At 39.3% G+C, this 13,257-nt stretch overlaps 1 protein-coding gene across 4 annotated transcripts in view; it reads left to right on the top strand.

The window, feature by feature from the left end:
- Nucleotides 1-13,257, top strand: part of ptprub (protein tyrosine phosphatase receptor type Ub) — a 212,781-nt gene that overhangs the window by 126,873 nt on the left and 72,651 nt on the right. For all 4 annotated transcript variants that reach the window (XM_055042255.1, XM_055042254.1, XM_055042253.1 and 1 more), the window contains exons 6-7: nucleotides 4,494-4,668; nucleotides 7,359-7,652. In XM_055042255.1, coding sequence (XP_054898230.1) covers nucleotides 4,494-4,668; nucleotides 7,359-7,652 — 469 coding nt within the window. The remainder of the gene's footprint in view (nucleotides 1-4,493; nucleotides 4,669-7,358; nucleotides 7,653-13,257) is intronic.

The raw sequence follows: 13,257 nt of genomic DNA, 5'->3' as shown, positions 1-13,257 counted from the left end.
AAGCTTCATCATCAGATTCTTTCAACAGGTTCAGAAAACATACCGCAGAGACACAACATAGAAAATGTGCTTTGGGAATATAATAATGAACCATTTTTTATAGTTATAAACCAAGAGAAAGAGCTGACAGTACGGTCTGGACTTGTTCACAGCTTTTGATAACACACACCTCACAGAAGAAGTTTTTCTATTGGAGATGTTCTTCCTCACTATTAGGCTTTAATGTGTGGATTTCTGTTTGTTTCAACCCTTTCTAGCTGCTATCTCAGGACTCGCCCTCCATAGAACCTAGAAATAGTGTCGACATCTGCCATAATAAAAGCCCTAAACATAAGCTGTAAAAAAATGAAACAAAGCCCAAAGTAATGGATTGAATCCCAGAGAAATCCCAGTGAAATCCCAGTGAATCAAAGGCTTTATTGTGCCTAGATTTGATGGATGAAAATATCAATGTATAGCAGTGAGAAACTACACTTTACTGTGCTGCAGTTGCATTATTGGAAGCATCTCTGGGTTCCTGAGGTACAGCTCAGACCTCAATCACCATTCCAAAGGTACTAGACGAAGCGGGAGTAAGTTAAACTAATTCCCTGATCAGTTTTGCTTTTGATTCCCTTAGCGGTCCTTTTGCATATGTTCCTTTTTCAGATCTCCTAGTTTGCAGCCTTTACTTCCAGGATGATCTTCTTTTCAACTCCATCCATCTTTCTATAAACGACACCATGACACATCTGCTTTGTTCCTTTTTCCTCAGGATGCTGTTTGTTCCCTAATATCTTTTAAGCACCTCTGAGATCTCGCACAGTTTGACACAAATAATGTTATTTCTTATTGTTGTTGAATTTCAATTATCTGAGTAAAATATGTTGAAGACCAACTGATGGCACACTTTTTAGGTTTTTATTTGTGAGCAATTGTCAATTACCGCTTGCATAAACTCTCATAGTCCGATTAAAGGACATTTGAGTTCATGTCAAGACCTGTTCTTTAAAAAAAAACGTCAAAAGAAAAAGGATAAAAACTGGCTCACATATCTTTTTAAAGGCATTCTGTTTACATCCTTTTATTTCACATCTTCTTCTTGATTTTTCTCTTTGTTGTTCTTTTTGCAACTTTCCAAACTGAGATTTGAACAGTCTCTTCAAAGAAAATCTAAGGCTCTTGGGCACAAATGTTCCCACACAGATCCCTTTAGTGAAGCAAATCAATAAGTTAGGTTTAAAGTTTTACTTAGAACCACTGCAGTAAGTAGAAAATGTTGCCTCACATAACCCGTCAAGAAAGGATTTATGCCGTTGTCATTTTTCCCGTTGCATTTATTGAGACAAAACTCTTTCTAATGTTTCTTTTTCTTCTTCTTTGACTCTTTCAGAGGAGGTAGAGGAGCTCCAGACATTTCTTCTGTTGTTGTTTCTGTGCTTCTAAGGAATAAAATGTCAAGAGATTTCAAAATGTTGATATCTTGTTATAGTAAAGTTACATCAAACTACATATTAATTGCTGCTGCCAACATCTTCCCACCCACAACAGCTAATGTTCATCACGTCTGATCAAGGCAACCCTGCTGCATTGTGTAAAAGTAGCTCATGTTTGACTTTGGTAACTGAAGTGTGCTCCCTCTCACCTATTTCGGCAGTTGCCTTTTATCCTTTGTATGAAGACAAATGCTTGGGTAATTAGCTGGCAAAAAATATATAATAAGTACTGATAATTACTGCAGAGCTCCCCCCATAGCCTCTCCTCTAGAATAGCTCTCCTCTTCACCATCTTCTTGTCTCTCGATCCACTTCTTATATAATCCTAAAGCCGTGTTTTTATGTTGCTGTGTTGGTTGTGTATGCTGTAACAGCTGCAGATCAGTCTTGGCTGCTCACGCCTGCCAGATTAACAGATCGTTTTGTCATTTCCTTGCCAATTAGCCACAGCCAGATTGTTTTGATAACATGAAGTGATCTCATGCTTGTTTGATTTATTCAGATTTTTCTTGCCTCTCCTCTTTAATCCAAATTCTATTTGGCAAAAGGGAGGAATGGAGAGACTTAGAAAAGTTATACCCACAGAACCGTCTCGCAAGTTGTCATATGACAACCACAAACTTAAAAATACATTTCACAGGAATTACACAGTATTTAGTGCTGGTCTGGCATGTACAATCTCAATTAAATACACTGAAGAAATGTTCAAAGAGAAGGAATACTTGACTAAGATACTATAAAACATTTAGAGATGATTTAAGACTATGTGATTAAGCCCTTTTTTTTCATTTTTTGTGGCGTCAGGAGTGGTTGCTTGCTTAACCCTAATCGGTGGTTTTAGTGTTTATGTGTTTGTTTGTGAAGCTTTGGTATGTGGATAAAGTGGTTTGTGGCTTTTTGCAGGCCGTCAATTCAGGGTTTGAGCAGAAGCTGAGAACGTGCAGTGGTACCCAGAGGTTTCCCTGCTGTTCCCGACATACTCACTTGCTTTGGATTGTGCTAAAGCACACAGATCAAAAAGTATCACGATTTATATACACCGCTTCACACAAAGAAAATTGCCTGAAAACATGAGACAGAAAATATCAGCTCCTGTGTGAGTTTTTGAGACTTCATGGGGTTGACAAATGTTACTTGTTTTAATGGTGTGGAACAACGTGAGAAATGTGCTTGCAGTGCAGGAGCAAGGTGAATCACACAGCATTTGTTTGGATGTCCAGCTACGGGTGTTTAAGTATGTGAGGGTGTTTGTGGGCTCTCAGTTTCTGAACTTTAATTTCATATTCACACTTTTATCTTTTGTTCTGCAGTGAAACATTCAGCTACTCATTGCTGTCCTTTTTACTAAACTGATCAAACATTAATGCATTGAAGCTCAACTGCCTACCTGTTCCAGCTGCTAAACAGGAGTCAAGTGTTTTCACTAAATTATATTGCAACATTTGTAGATGGGGTCTATTTGGGAATATCACTAATGATGTGCACTACCTCCGTAATCAGCATCAATTCAAAAAGATTTCATTTGTAATTATTAAAGCATGTCTGATTGTCACAATGCAAGAATAAATCAGTTAGATGGTCCTTCATTTCTAGCTAAGTTCAACATAATTGATCAATTCTTCATTTTAATCACACAGTGCTAATAAGAACTGACCCATATAGCAATAGCGTGTGTGCACTGTTGCGTTTGAGTCCCAGGAGCTCACTGGGCAATAACTGTGTGCGGGGCATGAATGCAGGATGTGGTAGATCAGATGTGTTCAAGAGAATACAACAAATACTGTTCATTACAAGATAAAAAGGCAAGGAAATAAGTGATTGCACGAAGAAAATAAAGAAACTACAATGATACTATGGTTTTCCTCATTGACCTGAGTCATTTTAGAATGCCAATATTTCATTAAACTTATTACAGTGCAAATGCTTGAATGCTCAGTAGGTTTAAAGTTAAATATAATCACTTTGTAGTTCTATTGCTATCACATTGGCCTTTGTTAGTACTGTGATCATGTTCCACTTAGCTCTAATCAATGGATGCTGCAGCTTTCCTTTACAGTGAGACTATTTTTTGTCTCAACAGGACAAATGATTAAAATGATGCTTCAAAAGAGGTTAGCTGGATTAAGGGACCACCAGCTGCAATGACAATAACAGAAAACACTTTTGTTTTTAAATACTGCAATGCAAACCTACCAAGCCATGGCTGACAACCTAAGGTTATATCGTGACAAAATAACACTCACTTCCTATCTGTTTCTTCATTTTCTTGAAAAATTATGTTTTTGTTACATGTTTACAACTTGTTGACATGAAAAAAAAGAAAGTCATTGTAGAGCAAGGAATTGCCTAGTCTAATATTCAACGAATTAGAATAGACTGCAGGTTAGAGAGAAAACTGCAGCAGTAAGTACAGTCTTTCTTTTGCAACAAATTTAAAATACCAGTTCAACAATAACAAGAATGTTAAGTTGAATTCAGTCGATGACTGGATGACTGAACATTGTCAAAGACTGATCATTTTAAAATACTTTCATCCTGTCATCCCAGCAATTTTAGTAAATGAGTTAAACAGGCAGCACCAAGACATAAAGGAGCAGTCTGCCAAATATTATGACTGAATGCCACCTTCCACTCATAAAGAGTGAAAAATAAGGAGCAATAAGTTTGACATATTTGATCTTCTATAACACAGACCAATAGGCCCTAGCACAGGAACTGAAAATCATGAACCATTATATGGTTTAAAGAATCATACTAATACTGAAAGTTATGTTTTTTTTAAATGTTATGTTTTTTGAAATGTTCAAAACTATCCAACTCCTGTTATTTGCATATTTTTTCCAGGTGCTATACAATTTTTGGTATGCCTGGAAGAGCTGTACAGTGTTTTTGCACATTGTGGATGAATGAGTGCAGGTTACTTTCTGAATGACCTGACACATAGCTGTATTTGTCAGTGAGAGGTACACATGATGACCCATCTTGTTTTCTCTGACCCTGTCCTCTCCTGTTTTCCAGAGACACAATGGCGACATTTTAACTGCAGCCTCAGTCAAGCACTTGAGTCATCGGCGCTTTGTGGTGTCCTTCCAGCTAGATAGTGTTCAGCGCTCAGATCAAGACTTGTACCGTTGTGTCACTCAGTCATCCAGGAGCTCCGGGGTGTCCAACTTTGCTCAGCTTTTTGTGAAAGGTAAAAAAAGGAAATAAAATGTCTTTTCTAACTATTTTGCTTCCAACCAGTATGAAATTTCAAAGTGATATGTTTTTCTTCTGCTCTTGATCACTTGCTGAAGCGTGAGATAAAGTCTAAATATATATCTAATTAAATTGTGCCAAAACAGTTAATCTTGAACTGTATCCCATTGGTATTATTAACGCAAAAACTGGCATCAAGAAGTTGAAGTTGTCAAACACGCTGCCATCTTGAGCGCTTCAGCTCTCTGACAAAATGCTGCTCACTTGACTTGGACTCCTGCAGACCCTGTCATATCATGAAGCACAGATGGTGACCTCACTCTCATTACTCACCACAGCCCAACAGCCTGACACGACTCTGACAGCATAGCAATGACATGGCAGTGGTTTGATGGCATAACAGACTCCAGCCCTCAGCTAAGTGAAGATGAGAAGGGGAAACAAGGACATCACATATTCCTGTCTTCTTCTCTTGGTTGCTCTAAATTCAGCTTAAAGCTTGCAGGAGAAGAAGCACAGATGTTGGCATTTGCTCTGTTGTTGTTATTGTTTATCTCAATTTTTTACAAAATATTAACTGCTTTTATGACATTGACATTATTGTAACCTTGAGCAAAAGTCGCTGAATTTGCATAAAATAGAATTAAATTTAAAAATATGTATTGGCGCAGTTGGTAGCACTATTGGCTTGCAGCAAGAAGGTCCTGGGTTCGATTTCCGGACCGGGGTCTTTCTGCACGGAGTTTGCATGTTCTCCCTGTGCATGCGGGGTTCTCTCCGGGTTCTCCGGCTTCCTCCCACAGTCCAAAAAACATGACTGTCAGGTTAATTGGGCTTTCTAAATTCTCCCTAGGTGTGAGTGCATGTGTGTGTGGATGGTTGTTTGTCCTGTTTGTTTCTGTGTTGCCCTGCGACCTGTCCAGGGTGAACCCCGCCTTTCGCCCGGAACGCAGCTGGAGATCGGCACCAGCAACTCCCAACCCCAATAGGGAGAAGGGTGAACAGAAAATGGATGGATGGATGGATTTTAAAATACATTATTTAGGCTGACCAGCCGCATTTAACTGCTTTTTTAGCTCTGCATGTATCTCAGACATCTCATTAGAACCACTCAAGTACAGCATAATGAAAAAATGTATCTTGCAAGTTTGGCTATTTAGTTGAAGGCGAGTGAATCCAGCTCCACTCAGACTCTCATCACTGCTGACAAGTCTGTCAATGCGTTCTGCTGCTGCACAGTTTAAATCCCGCTAACTGATGTGAATACATCAATCCATTTTAGTCTTTTCATAACATGGATGCTATATAAAGAATCTCTTTTCACTAAACTGTTATTAATCTTCCAACCATCAGCTGCCTCTGAATCAGGAAAAAATCCGTAGAAAAAAAACAGCCTTGCAATCCATTCCTTCTTCTTACATTCTTAAGAAGAATGTTCTTGTTACGGCTGCTATGACTCTTAACTTTTCAGACAAAAATATGCTTCAAAAAGTTATGTGAAAGTCAGATTAAAGTCTCTTCTCCTCCCCTGCAATGCTCTGAGGCTTTAATGAGGTAGGCCCACTCATTTTAGTAATGTTGAAAATGTGCAGGAATAGTACAGAAACTCACTTATTGCCCCACAGCAGACAGCAACTTTTCACATAATTAAAAATAAACAAATTCATTGTTCTCCATTTTTCTCAGACTTTATTGTACCCCTGCAGTACCTTTGCATTTAATTTAGACTATAGCTCGAGATATGCTGCATTTGCACACCCAGATTCATAACTCTGAAGGTAGATATGATCTTAATTAAACAACGCCGGTGAGTTGATTGTGGGGAGCTATAAAACAAACAGAAAATACCTCTCAAATAAATTAAATTCAAGGGTACAAGACGAGAAGAACTTCCTATTTGCAAACTTTGAAAACTGCCGAAACCATGAGTGAGTTATTTAAACTTTAATCACACTGGCCAATGCTTGTGGCCTAAAGATGCCCTTTTAGTTCAGAAGCGGTCGATGTCAAAACAAACAGCTGCAGGCTAAGGGAACCAGGACGTGAGCTTCTGGTAATGTGTAAAACACACACTAAGTTGGGCCGTAAAAGACTGAGGCGGCTCTGCTGGAATGAATGATTAGTCACAGCAACAAATCTCACTCTGATCTCTTCTCATGCCTTGTCGACATTTCTTTTCTATTCCCATTCCTCACTCACACGGTGTAATTGATCTGCCTGTAAGTGACATTTGACCGGTGGGCTGTGGTATAAATTCCTGCTTTGGAAATCCTGAGTGACAGTGATGCAGAGTCTCCTGTTTCATCACTGTGAGCAACTCTGTGGACAGATAGAGAAAAACATAAACGCGCTTAATCACAGTTAAAGGCTTGTCACATGCTTTCCTTTTAGTGTACAGCTGCTCTTTCCCTGTCACGACTTTTTCTGAAGTTCATTCAAGCCTGTGAATGCCTTGCCAATATGAATGACTAATTAACTGTAACCAGAATTTGGCCTGCTCACATCATTGTAGTCCTTACAGCTCCATCTGAGACATAAAGCTTTAAGATACTTATGGTTGCATAATACTGATCGGAAACGGTATTATCCTTTAAGATTGTTACATTTTGCAGCAGTTTAAGTGTTTTTCATTAAAATAAAGGGGCCTAAAGTGGAAAATAAAAACACACTGCTTTCCTCTCACAGTACCTCCATCCCCCATCGCGCCGCCTCAGCTGCTGCGCGCCGGCTCCACTTACCTCAGCATCCAGCTCAACACTAACTCTATCCTGGGAGATGGCCCCATTATCAGGAAGGAGATTGAGTACCGGGCTAGTCAGTCCCCATGGTCAGAGGTGCATGGAGTAAACACGGTCACCTATAAACTGTGGCACCTGGATCCGGACACTGAGTACCACATCAGCGTGCTGCTAACTCGACCTGGTGAGGGTGGAACCGGCCCCCCTGGACCTCCGCTTGTCAGCAGAACCAAGTGTGCAGGTGAGCCCTCTAATCTCATTTCAAGTCTACTTGGCTTAATGCAGCCGCAAGCAAAACCTTATGCAGCTACTTTGTAAAAAGTTCTCATTATTTTCCTGTGAGTTAATCTCAACTATGTAAAATGTATGTAAAGTATTTCATTTCATGTTAGGAGAGACATGTATTAAGGTGAAAACATATCTCTTTCTAACCTTTATTTATTATTTATCTACACTAATAATTTTTAAGTTACTATGCAACTTTCCCTTCAGGGGTTACTCTGTAAAAAAAACACAACAAAAACAAAAGATTGGTGTAAGCCCAGTGCTTCTAATCAAATTGAACTTTTTGTTTGCTTTATTGTGCATTTATCAAACATTAGAAACCCTAGAAGGAACATTTAATCTGAATAATGCTGAAGATCATTGTCTGCCATATCAATCACTTTGTAGCCCTAAACCTTGATGTGTATTAAAAAGCTTAAGATGATTAGTGATTTATTTTTAAGCGTCACAAGCATCCAGCCAAAGTATCAGACAAAGAGTTTCATCTGAGGATAATTAAAGTTTAAGAAAGATCTAGAGAAAAGCCAGAACTACTGCTGCAGGTAAAATTATTTAAACCCCCCCGTTAATTAGGCTATTTGGCAAAATATACAGATTAGAAATGGCTTCAATGGATTTATCCGAACCAAACACAAAATGCAACTTTAACGAACTATTGCAGTCTCAAAATTATTCAACCACTTTATGACAAATGTGCTTAGTACTTTAGTAGCAACCTTCTAAAGTTGGAAAATGCTGCAAATGTGATTTACAGCCAGACATTAGCCTCTGGCAGCATTTATGAAGAATATTCTGGTGACATTTAATGGACACACCATATCCTTGACCATCTTCTGTAATCGAGCCGTTTTTAGGATTTGACCAATGATTGGGATTATTGTATGGTTTAAAGTTCCAATTAACCCTATACCAGATCCAAGCCCAGTTTGAGACTCCATTGATAAACTATCCTTGATAACATGGGGGAAAAAATCTTTGAAATATTAGTTTTATTCCATATTTTACCTTGTGGGATGAGAATCTGTGGATAACAAATGTCCTTATTTTTAGTAGATGGTTAGAAATTTTCAAAAAGTTTTTTTGTGTTGATTCTAACATGTATTTTTTTTTACCTTTATTGCACAACCTCAGATTTTTAATGTTGTTTTACATTTGTCTGAAAGCAAAAATTTCCAACAAAACCTACCTAAGGTTATCAGAATAAATTTTTTAAGAAGAACATGCAAACGGTACCAAACAGTCAGCTCAATGAACTTCATATTTGTGTAAGACTCATTCCCCATTAATATATCTTATTAATGGGTCTTCTTTTTATGTAATGAAGTTATTCTAATTAAGCTAGTGGCCACATGCTGTAACTTAAGAGACTCTTTCATTATGAGACCAAATCTGCCACAGTAATCTGCTGAAAATTCAATCAGAGAGGAGCAAACTCTGACTCAGTCTTCGCAAAGACTTATCTTAAAAGAAAAGAGACATTTGTTATCACCCAGATTCTCTGAACTCTGGAGCTGTAGGAGACTTAGGGTGAGGCTTTAATTGCTTCTTGCATGGCAATATTGGTTTGAGGGTTATTTGAAAGATAACGGATAGATGATAGCTTTAGTTGGCCTTAAGCGCTCTTCTTTGGTATATACTGAGGAAGACAGACATATGGAAATAATGTCAAATGAACAGGAGTTCGTAGTTTTTTTCTTTTTTCCCCCCCGATGTCTGAAAACAGGACAGGCATCAGGAAACAGTGGTTGGCCGCAGAGGTTAGCAGCATCACCACAGAGGAAACATCCAGCATATACACTAAGGTTAAATCCACTACCCAGTTGAGAACGCTTGGTGTGGAGTTTGTGTGCTTATCTGGCTTCATGACTAATCGTTAAATGGTTTTAATTCAACATTAGCATGAGATTTAGTTTACATGGTTAACCATATGTATGAGAAACCTTTTCTGTGTGGGAGTAATAAATCAGGTTTCTAAGAGAAATAGATCAAATGAATACTGACTGGATGTACGGAGACATCATGTGGGAGTGAGCAATTAATCTGACTGCACACAATGACATGTTAACATTAGCGTGAATCAAATATATTACATCTTGTCTTGGAGAAAGACTTATTGCAAAAATACCGCTGTACTATTAATTATAGCTTTTTATTAAAAGTGCCTGCTCTTTTCAGATAGCAGCAAAGAATTTAGCACAAGCCATCGTGCCATATATTTGCACACAAACGAGAAACTTGATTTTTACTCCACCTTTCTCTCAAGGAGACATTTATAATATAAATATATAAAGGAGAGGAAATGAAAAATAGTACAGTGCATGACATTGTAACAAATTTGGTCTTATAGTTGATAAAGGTGAAAACACTTATCAATTTGCCGTATTAGCTGTCCTTTGGATGTGTAGTCACTATCCTCGCTCAAGGAGAATAACAATATTCGTTACAGCGACATCCAGGCTAATTTTTTCAAAATATATGCACACATAAAGCTTGAAAACATTGTTTTGAGGCAGACATACTCAGAGAAGATTAGGCAGTCATTAGTGCTGCTTGAATCTGCAATGTGAGCGTTGTGTAGTCACAGGGGCACAAAAAGGAAAAGCTTTTGTTACCCCCAGGCAGACGATTCATGTCTTCCATGGTCATCACTCTTTCCCATGCCCAATGGTCTCTCCCTGCCACACACCATCCGTCGCATTTCTTCCGACCCTGCTCCAGCAGAACCTCCCCGGCCTTCTCTCAGATGACATATTAAAGCTACTCTCCCGAACTGAAAGCCAAAGACACCTCTCATTCATCAGTCTTTGTGCACTCCTTCGCTTCCCGACACACCCATCTCCAGCTGAAGAGTATCAAATAATTCACAAAGGAAAAAAAAGGAAAGAAACTAGTGGGGAAGGGTTGGGGACCTGTGACTGTTGAACAGAAATGGTGAAAATGAGATGAAGTGATACAGGATTCAGTTGGAGATTACTCTAATAGCTGCTGCTTCCCGTGTTTGTGAAAGTCACTAAACTCAGTCCTTAATGATTTATTTACATTTCAACCAGTGTGACATTAGCTTGTTCAGCCATGTGTGGGATAAGTGATGATGTTGGGTTTGCAGAGCTGTTCAAGTGGGCATTTAAATGCAGCACAAGATTATTACAGAAGCCATATAGGTGATTTAACTTTTTTTTTTTTTTGCCTTTCACCGTTTATGGATATTGGTTTTATTTGTACAGTGGATCTACATGCTGTACTCACTCTGTTATTCAGGCAAGTTTTTGACATATGAAAATAAGATGAAGATAAATCCTTTTAAAACCGTTTCACCTCCACCATAAGTTCATACTTGCCATCGATTCGAGCGAATCTAACAACCTGAAGCGAAGTACAGCTCTTCTAGTTGGAGTTTTTTCACATGTGCATCTTTTAACTAAAGTCTTGGTTTGCAAACAGGTCACAAAATATCAAAATTATATCCTTGAACAATGGCATAAACCACAAGCCAACAATTCTACATAATTAAATAAACAGAGAAAATATGATGTTTTATTACAAGAAAATGCAAGAAAATGTTATTTTGGAGTAACATATTGCCATTACTCAGCAAACCCTTGTAGTACTTGAAGAGAGCTATGAGATATCTACACAGCCTAACAGAGTGAGTGTAGGGAATGTAGAGTGGGCAAAAATTTTCATGTGAAGATGTGCTTTTCTAAAAGGCTGAGTCCTGGAACTGAATTAAACAAAGTACTACAGGAAAGTATTAGTTAGAGGTTATTCATACTCATTGAACTGGTTGCAGGTCCTCCTCTGCCCCCATAATTCTCATTTAATTTGTACAGGAAATATGTTGAAAAGTGTTTTGAATGATTCATACTGGGCTTGTTATTTCCCAAAAATCTTTACTTTACATTTGCACTGCAGCTGTAAACCTGTGCGAGTGAGTGATATTCGTTATTGTCTGATAGATTGCTCAAATAATGGTTTGACTAGCATGTTTTCATGGTAGTGAGACACTGTAGATGCAATAATGTACAGTTTCACATATTTAAACTTCACCAAGTTGTTTATTTGACCTCCTTGAGACAGACTGCGCTTCCCGAGGCTCCCTGGAACAGCCCTGCAAATCACCTGGTCCGCTCAGCCCCCACTGACCTTACGATCTACTGCTGAACCCCGGTCATTCCCATTGCTGCTGGCCTGATTAGGTTTACCCACTAGAAAATAGATGTTGGGGTTGCTGTGGCGATTTCAAGGCAGTGATAATTAGCCAGGGAAGAGAAGGGATATTTGAAACCCCTTTCTGGAAAGTGAATTTCCACTCTAAAAGCAGCGTCCTACCACTGTGACTAATCACACCCTGCCACGATGAATATTTCTTTCTGTCCCAAACGTGTTGGCGAGATGAGTATACACACACACACACACGCACGCACGCACGCACGCACGCACGCACGCACGCACGCACGCACGCACGCACGCACGCACGCACACGCACGCACGCACGCACGCACGCACGCACGCACGCACGCACGCACACACACACACACACACGCACGCACATACGCAAACTCGAGCTGTCCGGGTGCAGAGACTATAAAACTAATGGCCGTGAATGTGAACACGATTTCCGGCTGGCTCTGATGGCTGTCCAGGTGTGCCTGATGAGCCATCACTGTGATTATCAGCACGCTGCATTAGCACACCGTGAAGCCCCTCAAGTAAATCGCACAGGAGAGGCAAGCATTTGGACTGCAGGTGGTCCCCAAACTATGTTAATGGGCTTCCACCTGCTGTTGGGTCACTGAACCCTTTAGAAAGGCCCTGGCCATAATCTTCTTGAACTGGTAAAAGGAGACAACACCAGGGTGAAATTAGTTGCACTACGAACAAAAGTATTCAGCTTGTCTTGGCAAGTCATTTATCATTTCATCTATTCAGTCATGATCCAGTACATCCGACTACCACAAAGCCGTCAGTGTGGCCATGTACCCGATGTGCAATAGCTCAATTGTAGACAGATGCATGTCCTCAGGAACTGAGACTCTGTTCTCTAAATACGAAGCATTGTTCAGACAGGACCTGTGAAAGTTGTATGTTTAACGTAATTTATCAGCTCTAGCCATCATGCTGACACAAAACCCACAATTCAGCCTTTAGCAGTTTTGAGCTGCCAGTTCAGCCAGTTTGTGTTTCAGTCCTGGTTCAAATATCATACCCGTAACTTATTCTGAGATTTTTCTCTTTTTTGTCTTAGAGGCATTTCTGCAAAGGTTACTGCGCTGGGCACATTTATTTGAACGCCTTCCATAAATACCTTCTGCAACTCTATACAATAGGACATCATATAACCTTCATTTATAATGGTTCCTGTACTTGGAGTTTATAGAAAATTGTATTTTTCACCATTATTCTTTGAACAGTTTCTGTAGATTGTCCACAGCCCTGAGTCAGCTCTGAGGTTTTCTTCTCTTTTGCTCAGCCCACTGGGTTTTTTGTTGTTGTTGTTGTATTTAGGTCTAGCGAGGAATGGAATAAGTTCCCCGGGGCCTTTGGAAGAGAAACAGGCCCAC

Source organism: Poeciliopsis prolifica, unplaced genomic scaffold, assembly GCF_027474105.1.
Source record: "Poeciliopsis prolifica strain line A6 unplaced genomic scaffold, Auburn_PproV2 SCAFFOLD017, whole genome shotgun sequence".
NCBI lineage: Eukaryota > Metazoa > Chordata > Actinopteri > Cyprinodontiformes > Poeciliidae > Poeciliopsis > Poeciliopsis prolifica.
The sequence above is the reverse complement of the archived record's forward strand: the minus strand, read 5'-3'. Positions and strand labels throughout refer to the sequence as shown.